The following is an 11,780-nucleotide window of genomic DNA, read 5'->3' on the forward strand; positions in this document are numbered from 1 at the left end:
GGGCATTCAGCCCCCTCCTCAAGCCCCTCCACTCTTTGATCCATTTTCTGTTGGACCTTTTGGGATTTGAGGGAATGCTGGAGTGGAAGAGAGGGCCTCCCTGTCAGTTGATCACCTCCTGTAGTCGCCTTTTCTGACTGCCTCTACCAGAAGGGAAGACAAGAGCTGTTTACCTGGAGACGCCTGAGGGCTTATATTTACCCGTCAATACACATGACCCAAGAGGACCTGGATTAATGCCTGTTTGTAGTTGTTCCTTCTTGACATAGTGTCTTGCTATTGCGTTTCTCAGGTGATTACTCCAGAGGAAATTTTGGATCCGAATGTGGACGAACACTCGGTCATGACCTACCTCTCCCAATTTCCCAAGGCCAAGCTCAAACCTGGAGCCCCACTTCGGCCCAAGCTCAACCCCAAGAAGGCTCGGGCCTACGGACCAGGTCTGTAACAGCAGCCATTTTCTCTTTCTCTTTCACACACACACTCTCTCAGTGAGCTTCGTCATTGCCTGTTTTCTTGTTCATCCTTGTATTTGGTGTGACTCCCCTTCTCCTTCTCTCCCAATGGTGACATACAAATTCCTGTTCCCAGGTATTGAGCCAACAGGGAATGTGGTCATGAGGAAGGCTGAGTTCACCGTGGAAACCATCAGTGCAGGCCAGGGCGAGGTTATCGTCTACGTGGAGGACCCTGCTGGGCACCGTGAGGAGGTAAAGCTGCATTATCTCAGTTACTTTTATATTTAAAGCTGTTCCTTCTCCTTTGGAGTCTCGCTCTCTATTGCTTGCTCTCTCTATCGCTCGCTGTCTCTCTTTATCACTTGCTCTCTATCGCTTGCTCTCTCTCTCTCTCTCTCTCTAACACTTGCGCTCTCTCTCTCTGGCTCTCGATTTGACATCCTGACTTGGGAAGGTGGTGAACGCTTTAGAGAAAGAGAGAGAGAGAGTGTGTGTGGGAAGGTGAATGGAAAAAGATTCACGGCAATCGATCCAGGGTGAAGAGGCTTCAGTGATGTGAAGCTCGAGAGGGAGATGCTGTAAAATTCCATCCCCTGCAATCTCCCCCAACTCCCTGCCATGTGGCACCCTCCATTCCACACCCCCTGCCCTCAGGAGCGAGTCCCCTGTTCTCCCCGCTTTCCCAACACCCCCATCCTCCATCTCGCTTGCCAAAATCAGAAATATTTCCTGTAGACTGAAAAGCCCATCATCATTTTAAAAAGCCTCAGTGAGGTCAGCCCTCAGCTTTGTCGTTCCACGAGGAAGGAAATCCCAAACTCTTCCATCTTCCTGTTTTGGAAAAATGCTCGATAGTGTGCGTGGAACCAATTCTGTGCCCGCTTTTGTTTACAGGCTAAAGTAACAGCGAACAATGACAGAAACCGGACTTACACAGTCTATTACACTCCCAAAGTGGTGGGACTGCACAAGGTGAGTGGGAGTGTGTACGTTTATGCCCTTGTTTATTCAGTCACAGGGCTATGGTATGATTCGGGACCACATCCACAATTGCCCCTTGAGAAGATGGGGTGAACTACCGCCTTCACCTGCTGCAGCAGCCACCCCCCCCCCCCCACCCCCCCACAACACCACGCATTGCCCTGTTATAGAGGAGCGTTCCAGGGACTGGGGGAGGTCACCCATCAGAGGTCACAGAGATAGGGAGGGGGTGTAGGGGCTGGAGGGGGTGACAGAGATAGGGAGGGTGTGTAGGGGGCTGGAGGAGGTGACAGAGATAGGGAGGGGGTGTAGGGGCTGGAGGGGGTGACAGAGATAGGGAGGGGGTGTAGGAGCTGGAGGGGGTGACAGAGATAGGGAGGGTGTGTAGGGGGCTGGAGGAGGTGACAGAGATAGGGAGGGGGTGTAGGGGGCTGGAGGGGGTGACAGAGATAGGGAGGGGGTGTAGGGGGCTGGAGGAGGTGACAGAGATAGGGAGGGGGTGTAGGGGGCTGGAGGGGGTGACAGAGATAGGGAGGGGGTGTAGGGGCTGGAGGGGGTGACAGAGATAGGGAGGGGGTGTAGGAGCTGGAGGGGGTGACAGAGATAGGGAGGGGGTGTCAGGGATATTGGCTGGTTAGTCTGGTAGTTGGATGTAAGGCTGCTGTCACTGTGTAGGTGGGGCCGAATGGCCTGCCTTAGTGACAGTGGGTTGAGATGATGTTGAAGTGGGTGAGTCTGACCTGGGCTGGAGGGGAGTCAGTGGCACGCACTGCCTTTACCCACCTCCCTCTGTTGTTTTCCAGGTGACAGTTCTGTTTGCTGGGCAGCACATTTCCAAGAGCCCTTTCGAGGTGACCATTGGCAAGGCACAGGGCGATCCCAGTAAAGTCACTGCCCAGGGCCCGGGGCTCGAGCCTGTAGGCAATGCTGCCAACAAGTCGACCTACTTTGACATCTACACAGCGGGTAAGATCGATTATCCTTCCGTTAGATTGATTCCTCAGGTACCAAGGTGTCGAGCTGGATGAACACAGCAGGCCAAGCAGGAAGGCTGACGTTTCGGGCCGAGACCCTTCTTCAACTCAATTCCTCAACCTGTCCTGATATCTGTGGGCATGGTAGGATCGCATTCAGCCCAGGGAACCGGTATCAGTCCTTTTCAAGTCCCAAGTCAGTGCTTTTGCAATCTTTTGCCTCTGTCAATGATTTTGTGCCCTCTCTGATTATAATGCCTCACTTTCTGCAAATTCCAAAATAATCTGTATCCACCAGCACTTCCAGGCAGTGGGCTCCATATCACAGCAACATTCCCCTCGATCTGTTTCACCCCTCTGGTTCTCTACCCCATTTCCCCCTCGATCCGTCTCCCCCCGATCCGTCTCCCCGCTCTGGTTTTTTTATCCCATTACCCCTCAATCCCGTCTCCCCTTCTGTTCCTTTATCCCGTTCCCCCTCGATCCGTCTCTCCCCCTCTGGTTTTTTACCCAATTACCCCTCGATCCCGTCTCCCCCTCTGTTCCTTTATCCCGTTTCCCCTTGATCCATCTCCCCCTACTCTCAACTCACTCCTTGATTAAAACTCTAACTCAGCCTTTAATATATTTACTGACCCTGCCCGCAGCACCATGCTCTCAGTTGAGGAGAGAATTCCAGAGAGTCCCCTTCCACCCCCGAGAGAAGACACTTCTCTTCCTCTCCAATTGAAACAGGAGGCCCCTCATTGTGAGACTGTGGCCTCCTTCCACTCTAGGCTGCTGCCCCAACAAGATGGGAGAACACACTCTCAGTCCGCACTCTTCCTGTCTATCAGGGGGTGGGGAGCGTGAGAGCTTGCTTATGGTTTGATTTCTGTTTTCTGTCTACCACACTCTCTCCCCGCCCTACTCCCTCTCACTTTCTCTTGCCCCCTCCCCACCCCCTCTCTTTTTCCGGAACCCCCCCTCTCTCTCCCCGACCCCTCTCTCTCTCACCTGTTTCACTCCTACATTTCTCTCCTTGCCCTCTCTCCCCCCTCCCCTTCTCTGCCTCTCCTCCCTCTCCCCCCTCAACCCTCACCCACCCTCTCTATCTTTCTCTTTCTCTCTCTTTGCCTCCCAGCCATTCCCTGCCCTGACTCCACCCCTGTTGCTGCCCCCCTTTCTCTGCCCCCCCCGCAACCCTCCCATCACCCTCTTTTGTGCCTCTTCTCCTTGCCCCCTGTCTCTGTCTCCCTCCCCCTCTTCTTGCCTCCCTGTCTGCGCCCGCTCCTCTCTCTGACCTGTCTCTGCTCCCCGCTGCCGCTGACTCAACCCTGACCTTTCTCTCTCCCCAATATTCTGATAGTGTGGTTCTGGTGTACCTGATGGAGCTGTGCTATTTCTGTCTGTGTCATCAGGAGCGGGTCTGGGGGAGGTCTTTGTCACTGTCACTGACCCCCAGGGGAATAAGGACACCGTGGAGGTGCAGCTGGAGGATCGAGGGAACAGCTCGTATCGCTGTACATACAGGCCCCTCGTTGAGGGAATGCACATTGTGACTGTGACGTTTGGGGGTGCACAGATCCCCAAAAGCCCCTTCTCTGTGTCTGTGGCAAAAGGTGAGTGTGTTCCTGCCCCCCACACTACCCCACCCCACCTCTCGCGTGCTGTCACACACACCCGCACACACACACAAACACACATCTCTCTCTCTCGCCCCTTTGGTGGTGGGTGTGTAGGTTTGGGGGTGAGGGGGCTGAACTGTCCTTTCAGCCTTGTCCAGGCAACTCCTGAGATTTCTATCACCTCAACCTACGCCTATGCCCCCAAACCTGATAACTAAGTCAGGAGGCCATTCTGCCCCTCTCCTCGAGCCATCTCACAGGAACAGGAGGCCATTCTGCCCCTCTCCTCGAGCCATCTCACAGGAACAGGAGGCCATTCAGCTTCCCCTCTCCTCGAGCCTGTCACACAGGAACAGGAGGCCATTCAGCTTCCCCTCTCCTCGAGCCTGTCACACAGGAACAGGAGGCCATTCAGCTCTCCCCCCTCCTCGAGCCTGTCACACATGGACAGGAGGCCATTCAGCTCGCCCTCTCCTCGAGCCTGTCATATAGGAACAGGAGGCCATTCAGCTCTCCCCCCTTCTTGAGCCTGTCACACAGGAACAGGAGGCCACTCGGCTCTCCCCCCTTCTTGAGCCTGTCACACATGGACAGGCGGCCATTCAACCCCCTCCTTGAGCCTGTTAAACAGGGACAGGGGGCAATTCACTCCTCTTTTCCATTCCACTCACTCATTTAATGAGACCACCCGGTGTCCCTATCATTGGATGAGGCAGGTCTCATGTGTTTAAAATCCCCAGGACCGCCATCGATTGGTATTTTTCGTGGAAGAGATTTGGAATGTCGTGGCCCTCTTTTGTGTGGAGATGGTATTTGCTGATATCCCTCCTGAATGGCCTGTTACCACCCTCCCACCGCTGCGCACCACCCCCCCCAACCATGAAAAACCCTGCACAGCCTGAGAAGCAGAACCAGTTCCTTCTCCATCAGGTGTCAGCTCCCTGAAATATCTCGGCTCTGGAACGTCCCGAGGCGGGGGGGGGGCACAGTGGGGGGTAGATGCAAGGGGAGCAATGGATGTTGGGAGGAGGGTGAGGGAGGGGCACGCAGATGAACATTGGGATATGGGGAGGGACATGTGGTCTGCGTGGTGGCTGGTTCGCATTTTTATTGCCTGTTACAGTATTGTCTGACGTTTTCTCCCTCCTTGAAGGGTCTCTCTGACTGTCAGCCTGTGATTTTTTTCTTTCAAAATTGCTTGATGCTCTCTCTCTCTCTCTCTATATATACCCCCTTCCTGCTCGCTCCCCCTCTTCACCCTCTCAAATCCCCACTCCCTTCTCTCTACCCTCCCACCGACCCCCATCTCTCCGCCCCCGACCCCCATCTCTCCCCCCCCGACCCCCATCTCTCCCCCCCCCGACTCCCATCTCTCCCTCCCCGACCCCCACCTCTCCCCCCCGACCCCCACCTCTACCCCCCGACCCTCACCTCTCCACCCCCGACCCCCACCTCTCCTCCCCCCACCCCCACCTCTCCACCCCCCCACCCCCACCTCTCCACCCCGACCCCCATCTCTCCCCCCCCGACCCCCATCTCTCCCCCCCGACCCCATCTCCCCCGACCCCATCTCTCCCCCGACCCCCACCTCTCCCCCCCCGACCCCCACCTCTCCCCCCCGACCCCCACCTCTCCCCCCCGACCCCCACCTCTCCTCCCCCGACCCCCACCTCTCCTCCCCCGACCCCCACCTCTCCCCCCCCGACCCCCACCTCTCCCCCCCCGACCCCCACCTCTCCTCCCCCGACCCCCACCTCTCCTCCCCCGACCCCCACCTCTCCTCCCCCAACCTCCACCTCTCCACCCCCGACCCCCACCTCTCCACCCTCCGACCCCCATCTCTCCACCCCCCGACCCCCATCTCTCCAACCCCGACCCCCATCTCTCCAACCCCGACCCCCATCTCTCTCCTTTGACCTCTCCCTCCCTTGACCCCCCTCCCACCTACCCTTTTCCCGCTCTTTTCCCCTACCCCTCTCTTCCCCATCTCCCTCCATTCCTCCTCTCTCTGTCTACTCTGCTCCTCCTGCCCCCATCCCGCACTCCTCACCCAGCTCCGGCTGCTCTCCCTCTTACTGCCGCCTTTGCTCGTTCTGAATGCTGGCTCCAGTCTGGATGACCTTCTGTCTCTCTCTCCCTGTCTCTGCCTTCCGCCTGTGATGGGGACCTCTTTGTCGCAGTAAGTTTGCTTTCGTCTGGGGATGAATTTTTGGGGGGGGTAGCACATTAACATGCCCTGCCTTCATTGTGTTCCCCCAGGGAAGAGGGAGGCCCGTCACTCAGAAGGGGCAGGGGTTCAGTGTACCAGCACAGAGGGATTTGGCTGATCGAGGCTGTGGGAGACACTATCTCCCAGCGGGACTGGATTCCCCAGTCTAGTCCTGTTAGAAATTTATAGGTGTCTGGAACATTCCCCCACTTTGTTCTTCGAAACTCCAGTGAATATTTTGATTTGGAGTTATTTATTGTCGCATGTATTTTGTTACAGGGATAGGATAGGGGTCTGGGCCTACGGTTGGATACTCTTCTTAGAGTTGGTGTGGACCAAATGGCCTGCTCTCGAGGGATTCCAAGATTTTGTTACAAAAATGTAGGCATCATCGAAGCCTCCAGCTACCACACTGTCCTAACTGATCCGGTCTCTCTTCCTCTGTCAGCCCTGCCATCCCAGGAATCAGTCTGGTAAACCCTTCGCTGCATTCCCTCCATCACCAGAACATCCTCCCTCAGGCAGGGAGACCCCAGAACAGCGCGCACAGTACTCCAGGTGTGGCCTACACCACTTGTGATAACTCATGTTGAGGTTATATAAGATGTTGGTGAGGCTCTTCTGGAGCACTGTGTCCTGTTCTGGTCGCCCTTTTATAGGAAGGGCATTGTTAAGCTGGAGAGACTATCCCTGAAAGTCGCCACCCAGGTTGATGGGATTGTTAAGAAGGCGTACGGTCTGTTAGGTTTTATTGGTAGAGGGATTGAGTTTCAGAGCCATAAGGTCATGTTGCAGCTGTACAAAACTCTGGTGCAGCCGCACTTGGGAGTACTGTGTACAGTTCTGGTTGCCACATTATAGGAAGGATGTGGAAACATTGGAAAGGGTGCGGAGGAGATTTACCAGGATGTTGCCTGGTATGGAGGGAAGGTCTTATGAGGAGAGGCTGAGGGGCTTGAGGCTGTTTTCATTAGAGAGAAGAAGATTAAGAAGTGACTTAATAGAGACATACAAGATGATCAGAGGATTAGATAGGGTGGACAGTGAGAGTTTTTTTTCTCGGATGGTGACGGCGAGCACGAGGGGACATAGCTTTAAATTGAGGGGTGACAGATATAGGACAGATGTCAGAGGTAGTTTCTTTACTCAGAGAGTAGTAAGGGCGTGGGATGCCCTGCCTGCAACAGTAGTAGACTCACCAACTTTAAGGGCATTTAAATGGTCATTGGATAAACATATGGATAATAATGGAATAGTGTAGGTTAGATGGGCTTCAGATCGGTTTCACAGGTCAGTGCAACATCGAGGGCTGAAGGGCCTGTACTGCGCTGTAATGTTCTAGAGTTCAGAAGAGATTTACCAGGATGTTGCTGTGTATGGAAGGTTTGAGTTGTACAGAGAGGCTGGGACTTTTTCACTGGAGGGTAGGAGGTTGAGGGGTGACCTTCTGTAGAGATTTATAAAATTGTGAGGGGTACAGATAAAGTACAGTAAGGTTATCTTTTCCTGAGGGTGGGGGAGTTCAAGACAAGGGGCTATATTTTTAAGTGAGAGGAGGAAGATTTAAAAAGGTCATGAGGAACAACTTTTGTTTGACACAACGGATGGTTGGTGTGTGGAATGAGCTTCCAGAGGAAGTGGTGGGTGTGGGGACAGTTACAACGTTTAAAAGACACATAGATAGGGAAAGGTTTGGAGGGATATGAGCCAGGAGCAGGCAGCTGGGACTAGTTTAGTTTGGGATCATGGTCAGCACAGACTGGTTGGGCCGAAGGGACTGTTTCTGTGCAGTATGTCTCTTGTGACTTGCTTCTCTCTCTTTCTCACTCCCTTGGCTCTCACCTGCAAAGGGTGTCGGAGGAATTTCTGAGGGTGGGACTGGAGGTATCTCGCTCTTTATTATTTGCACTTGCTGTGTTGTGCTCACATGTTGTGCTCTGTACTTTTTCTTGTTACTGTACCCCTGTCCCCGTTCACCCCGTCTTCCCACGGGCAGCTTGTAATCCCAGTGCCTGTTGGGCAGTTGGACGTGGACTCCAGCCCAAAGGGGTTCGTGCCAAAGAAACAGCAGACTTCAAGGTCTACACAAAAGGGGCTGGTACTGGAGACCTGAAGGTGGTGGTGAAAGGACCGAGTGAGTATTTTGTGGCATTGGCCGATTCTAGTGGGTACGTTGTACGGAGGTTAGGGGGGTCAAGGGCGAGGGACATCAGGGGGGTGGGGGGGGAGGGTGGGAGCTGTTGAAGTGTTCCCTCGAGCCAACCGTCAGCTTTCAGCAAACATGCCCCCACCAACTGCCCGCAACAACACGGTTGTGTGGGATTTTACTGTGCACCACGGCGGGATAGGTGGGAAGTGCTGGGGATTATGTACCAGCTGGGTCAGAGCTGCGTCACTAATGATGCTATGCTTTTATTTTTGTTACCCCTCCCTTGGTCAGAGGGCCACGAGGAGATGGTCAAACAGAAGGATATGGGCGACGGAGTCTATTCCTGCGAATACTATCCCAATCAGCCGGGGACATACACTGTCTCCATCACATGGGGTGGACAACACATCCCCAACAGGTAATCCACTGCCCCATCTCCCTCCGCCCCCACACCCTTATCTCTGTCAGTCTCTGTGTCTGCCCCCACACTCCACGCCCCTTCTCTCTCTCATCTCCCTCCCCATCCCTCCCACCCCCCGCATCTCTCAATCTCTGTGTCTGCCTCCCACTCCCCCACTCTCCCTCCCCCACCCTCCCCCTCATCCCCATCTCCTCCCCTCTCCCCATCCCCTCAACCCCGTATCTCCCTCAGTCTCTATGTCTGCCTCCCACTCCCCCACTCTTTCTCCCCCACCCTCCCCTCATCCCTAACTCCTCCCCCTCTCCCTAACCACACAGCCCACGCCCTCCCCATCCCCCACAACCTCGTATCTCCGTCAGTCTCTGTGTCTGCGTCCCACCCCTCCCCCCCTCTCCCCCCACCCTCCCTCTCTCCCCCTCCCTCCCTCTCACCCCCCTCTCACCCCCACCCTCCCTCTCACCCCCACCTCCTCCCACTCCCCCTCTCTCCCCCCTTCCCTCTCCTCTCCCACTCCCCCCACCCTCCCTCTCTCCCTCCCGCACTCTCTCCCCCTCTCTTCCCCCCCTCCCCACACAGCCTTCCCCATCCCCCTCTCTGCCCACTCCCTCCCCACACAGCCCTCCCCACCCCCTCTCTCCCCCTTCCCTCTCCTCTCCCATTCTCCCCACCCATCCGTCCCCCATCCTTTCCCTCCCCGTCCCTCGTCCTCTCCCCACTCCCTCCCTCCCGCCCCCTCCCGCCCTCTCCTTCCCTTGCCCTACCTGTATCCCTTCCACTACACCCTCCCCCTCCCCTCACACCCTTGTCTGCTCCCCCCACCCCATTCTCCATGAACGATGGGTGACAGTTTGTGACGAGGGGAAGGTTATTTGAGATTTGGTTCATTCTGATTCATAGCCTTGCTTGTTATCTCTCCCCGTCTCCCTGTTTGTCCCCGTCCCCCTCTCTCTCTGCAGCCCGTTTGAGGTGAAAGTTGGTTCTGTGGCAGGTCCCCAGAAGGTTCGGGCCTGGGGCCCCGGCCTGGAGGGAGGTGTGGCTGGGCAGTCAGCTGATTTTGTGGTGGAAGCCATTGGGACGGATGTGGGCACGCTGGGTAAGTGTCTGCTGGCTGCAGGGTTGCGGTGTGAGGCGCAGAAAGGCCTTTGGGGGACTCCCCCTCCTCTCGTGCCCTCCCCTCCTCTTGCACACTCCCCTCCACCTCTCTCTTACACTCTTCCCCCTGCTCTCACATCCTCCCTTCCCTCTCCTCTGGCACCATCTCCGCTTATCCTGGAGGAACGGGCTGAATGGCCTGAGATCTCTGTCTCTGTGTATGTGAACAGGTTTCTCTGTGGAGGGGCCCTCGCAGGCGAAGATTGAGTGTGATGATAAAGGTGATGGGTCGTGTGACGTGCGGTACTGGCCCACAGAGGCGGGAGAGTATGCTGTACATGTACTGTGTAACAATGATGACATCAAATACAGCCCCTTCATGGCCGACATCAAACCCGCACCTGCCAACTTCAAACCTGACAAGGTATGGCCTGGGGACACCCCCCCACCCCCTGGGGCTGTGGGAGATAAACTACCCACCCCTCCCCAGGGCTGTAGGAGTGGGGGATACACCCCCCCCCCCCCCACCCTGGGGATATCCCCTAGGGGCTATGGGAGGGGGTATTACTACTTGGGCTGTGAGAGGGTATATGCCCTGGGAGTGTGAGGGGAGGAGGTAATGGTGGGGTGGGGGAGGTGGGCCATGGAAGAAGGAGAAGGACTGAGCTCACTACAGAGTCAGACCGGGGTCTGGACTCCCCACTCCCACCAATTCCCAGAGCGTTCTTTAGGATTTCGTTCTGGAACCTCCCATAGCTCCACGGAGCACCCCCATTCCCCCACAAAACTCCGGGATTGTGCATTGGGTATGTCGGAATGTTGACTCACTCACTCTGTGTCTCCCTGACCCTGGCAGGTACGAGCCTACGGTCCCGGTCTAGAGAGCACAGGGACAGTCATTAACAAACTCACTGAGTTCACAGTCGATGCCAAACAGGGGGGCAATGCCAACCTGAAGGTGTATGGTCAGGTACGTAAGGTCCAACTCGCAACATTACCACATTGTCTGCCTGCCCGCGTGTCAGTCCGCCTGCCCGTGTATCTGTCCGCCTGCCCGCGTGTCTGTCCGCCCACGTGTCAGTCCGTCCGCCCGTGTGCCACTCTGTCTGCGTGCCTGTCTGTCAGTCCACACTGGCTCCACCATTCACTCCTATCTCCCTTGCTCCCTCCCTCCAGGACTCAGAGGGGTTACCTATCGATGTGAAGGTGAAGGATAATAAAGATGGGACATATTCCTGCTCCTACACCCCAAAGAAACCGCTCAAACACACGGTGATGGTCTCCTGGGGAGGGGTCAACATTCCCAAGAGCCCCTTCCGGGTAAGTGTCTGTTTTTATCCCCAACCTGTATCTCCACTGACCCCTACTTCTCCGTACTCTTTCCCCAACCCCCACCCAGCTCTGTCTCTCTCTCTCTCTCTCTCTCTCCCCTGCCCCACCCAACTCTTGCTTTCTATCCCCACTTGCATCCTCTTCCCCTCTCCCTACTCTCTTCACCCCGACTCCCCTTTCCCTGATCTTTCCCCACCTCACCCCAACTCCCACGCCTATCCGTCCACACATACTCACACCTCCCCCCACCACCCTCTCCACACACACCCTCACATCTCTCCCCATCCCCCCTCCCCCACACACACTCTCACATCTCCCCCATCCCCCCTCCCTTTCCCACACCCTCATGCCTCTCCTTCTCTTTTTCAGGTCAATGTTGGAGCGGGCAGTCACCCAGAGAAGGTCAAAGTTCATGGACCAGGAGTGGCCAAGACTGGGCTCAAGGCCTTTGAACCAACATACTTCACAGTGGACTGTGCAGAGGCTGGGCAAGGTGAGACCTCCCTCCCCCCACCCACCCATTGCCACCCCTCGTACACCCTTACACCTCCCCCCCG

General features: G+C 56.0%; 1 protein-coding gene across 1 annotated transcript in view; it reads left to right on the forward strand.

Moving 5' to 3' along the window:
• LOC125450013 (filamin-A) overlaps positions 1-11,780 on the forward strand; it is a 109,385-nt gene that overhangs the window by 24,896 nt on the left and 72,709 nt on the right. The window contains 12 exon segments of the mRNA XM_059643190.1: positions 293-440; positions 592-710; positions 1,353-1,430; positions 2,243-2,405; positions 3,814-4,014; positions 8,226-8,363; positions 8,670-8,796; positions 9,756-9,892; positions 10,122-10,315; positions 10,748-10,861; positions 11,068-11,211; positions 11,593-11,716. Of these exon segments, the coding sequence (XP_059499173.1) occupies positions 293-440; positions 592-710; positions 1,353-1,430; positions 2,243-2,405; positions 3,814-4,014; positions 8,226-8,363; positions 8,670-8,796; positions 9,756-9,892; positions 10,122-10,315; positions 10,748-10,861; positions 11,068-11,211; positions 11,593-11,716 (1,687 nt within the window).

Source organism: Stegostoma tigrinum, chromosome 49 (genome assembly GCF_030684315.1).
Source record: "Stegostoma tigrinum isolate sSteTig4 chromosome 49, sSteTig4.hap1, whole genome shotgun sequence".
Taxonomy (NCBI): Eukaryota; Metazoa; Chordata; class Chondrichthyes; order Orectolobiformes; family Stegostomatidae; genus Stegostoma; species Stegostoma tigrinum.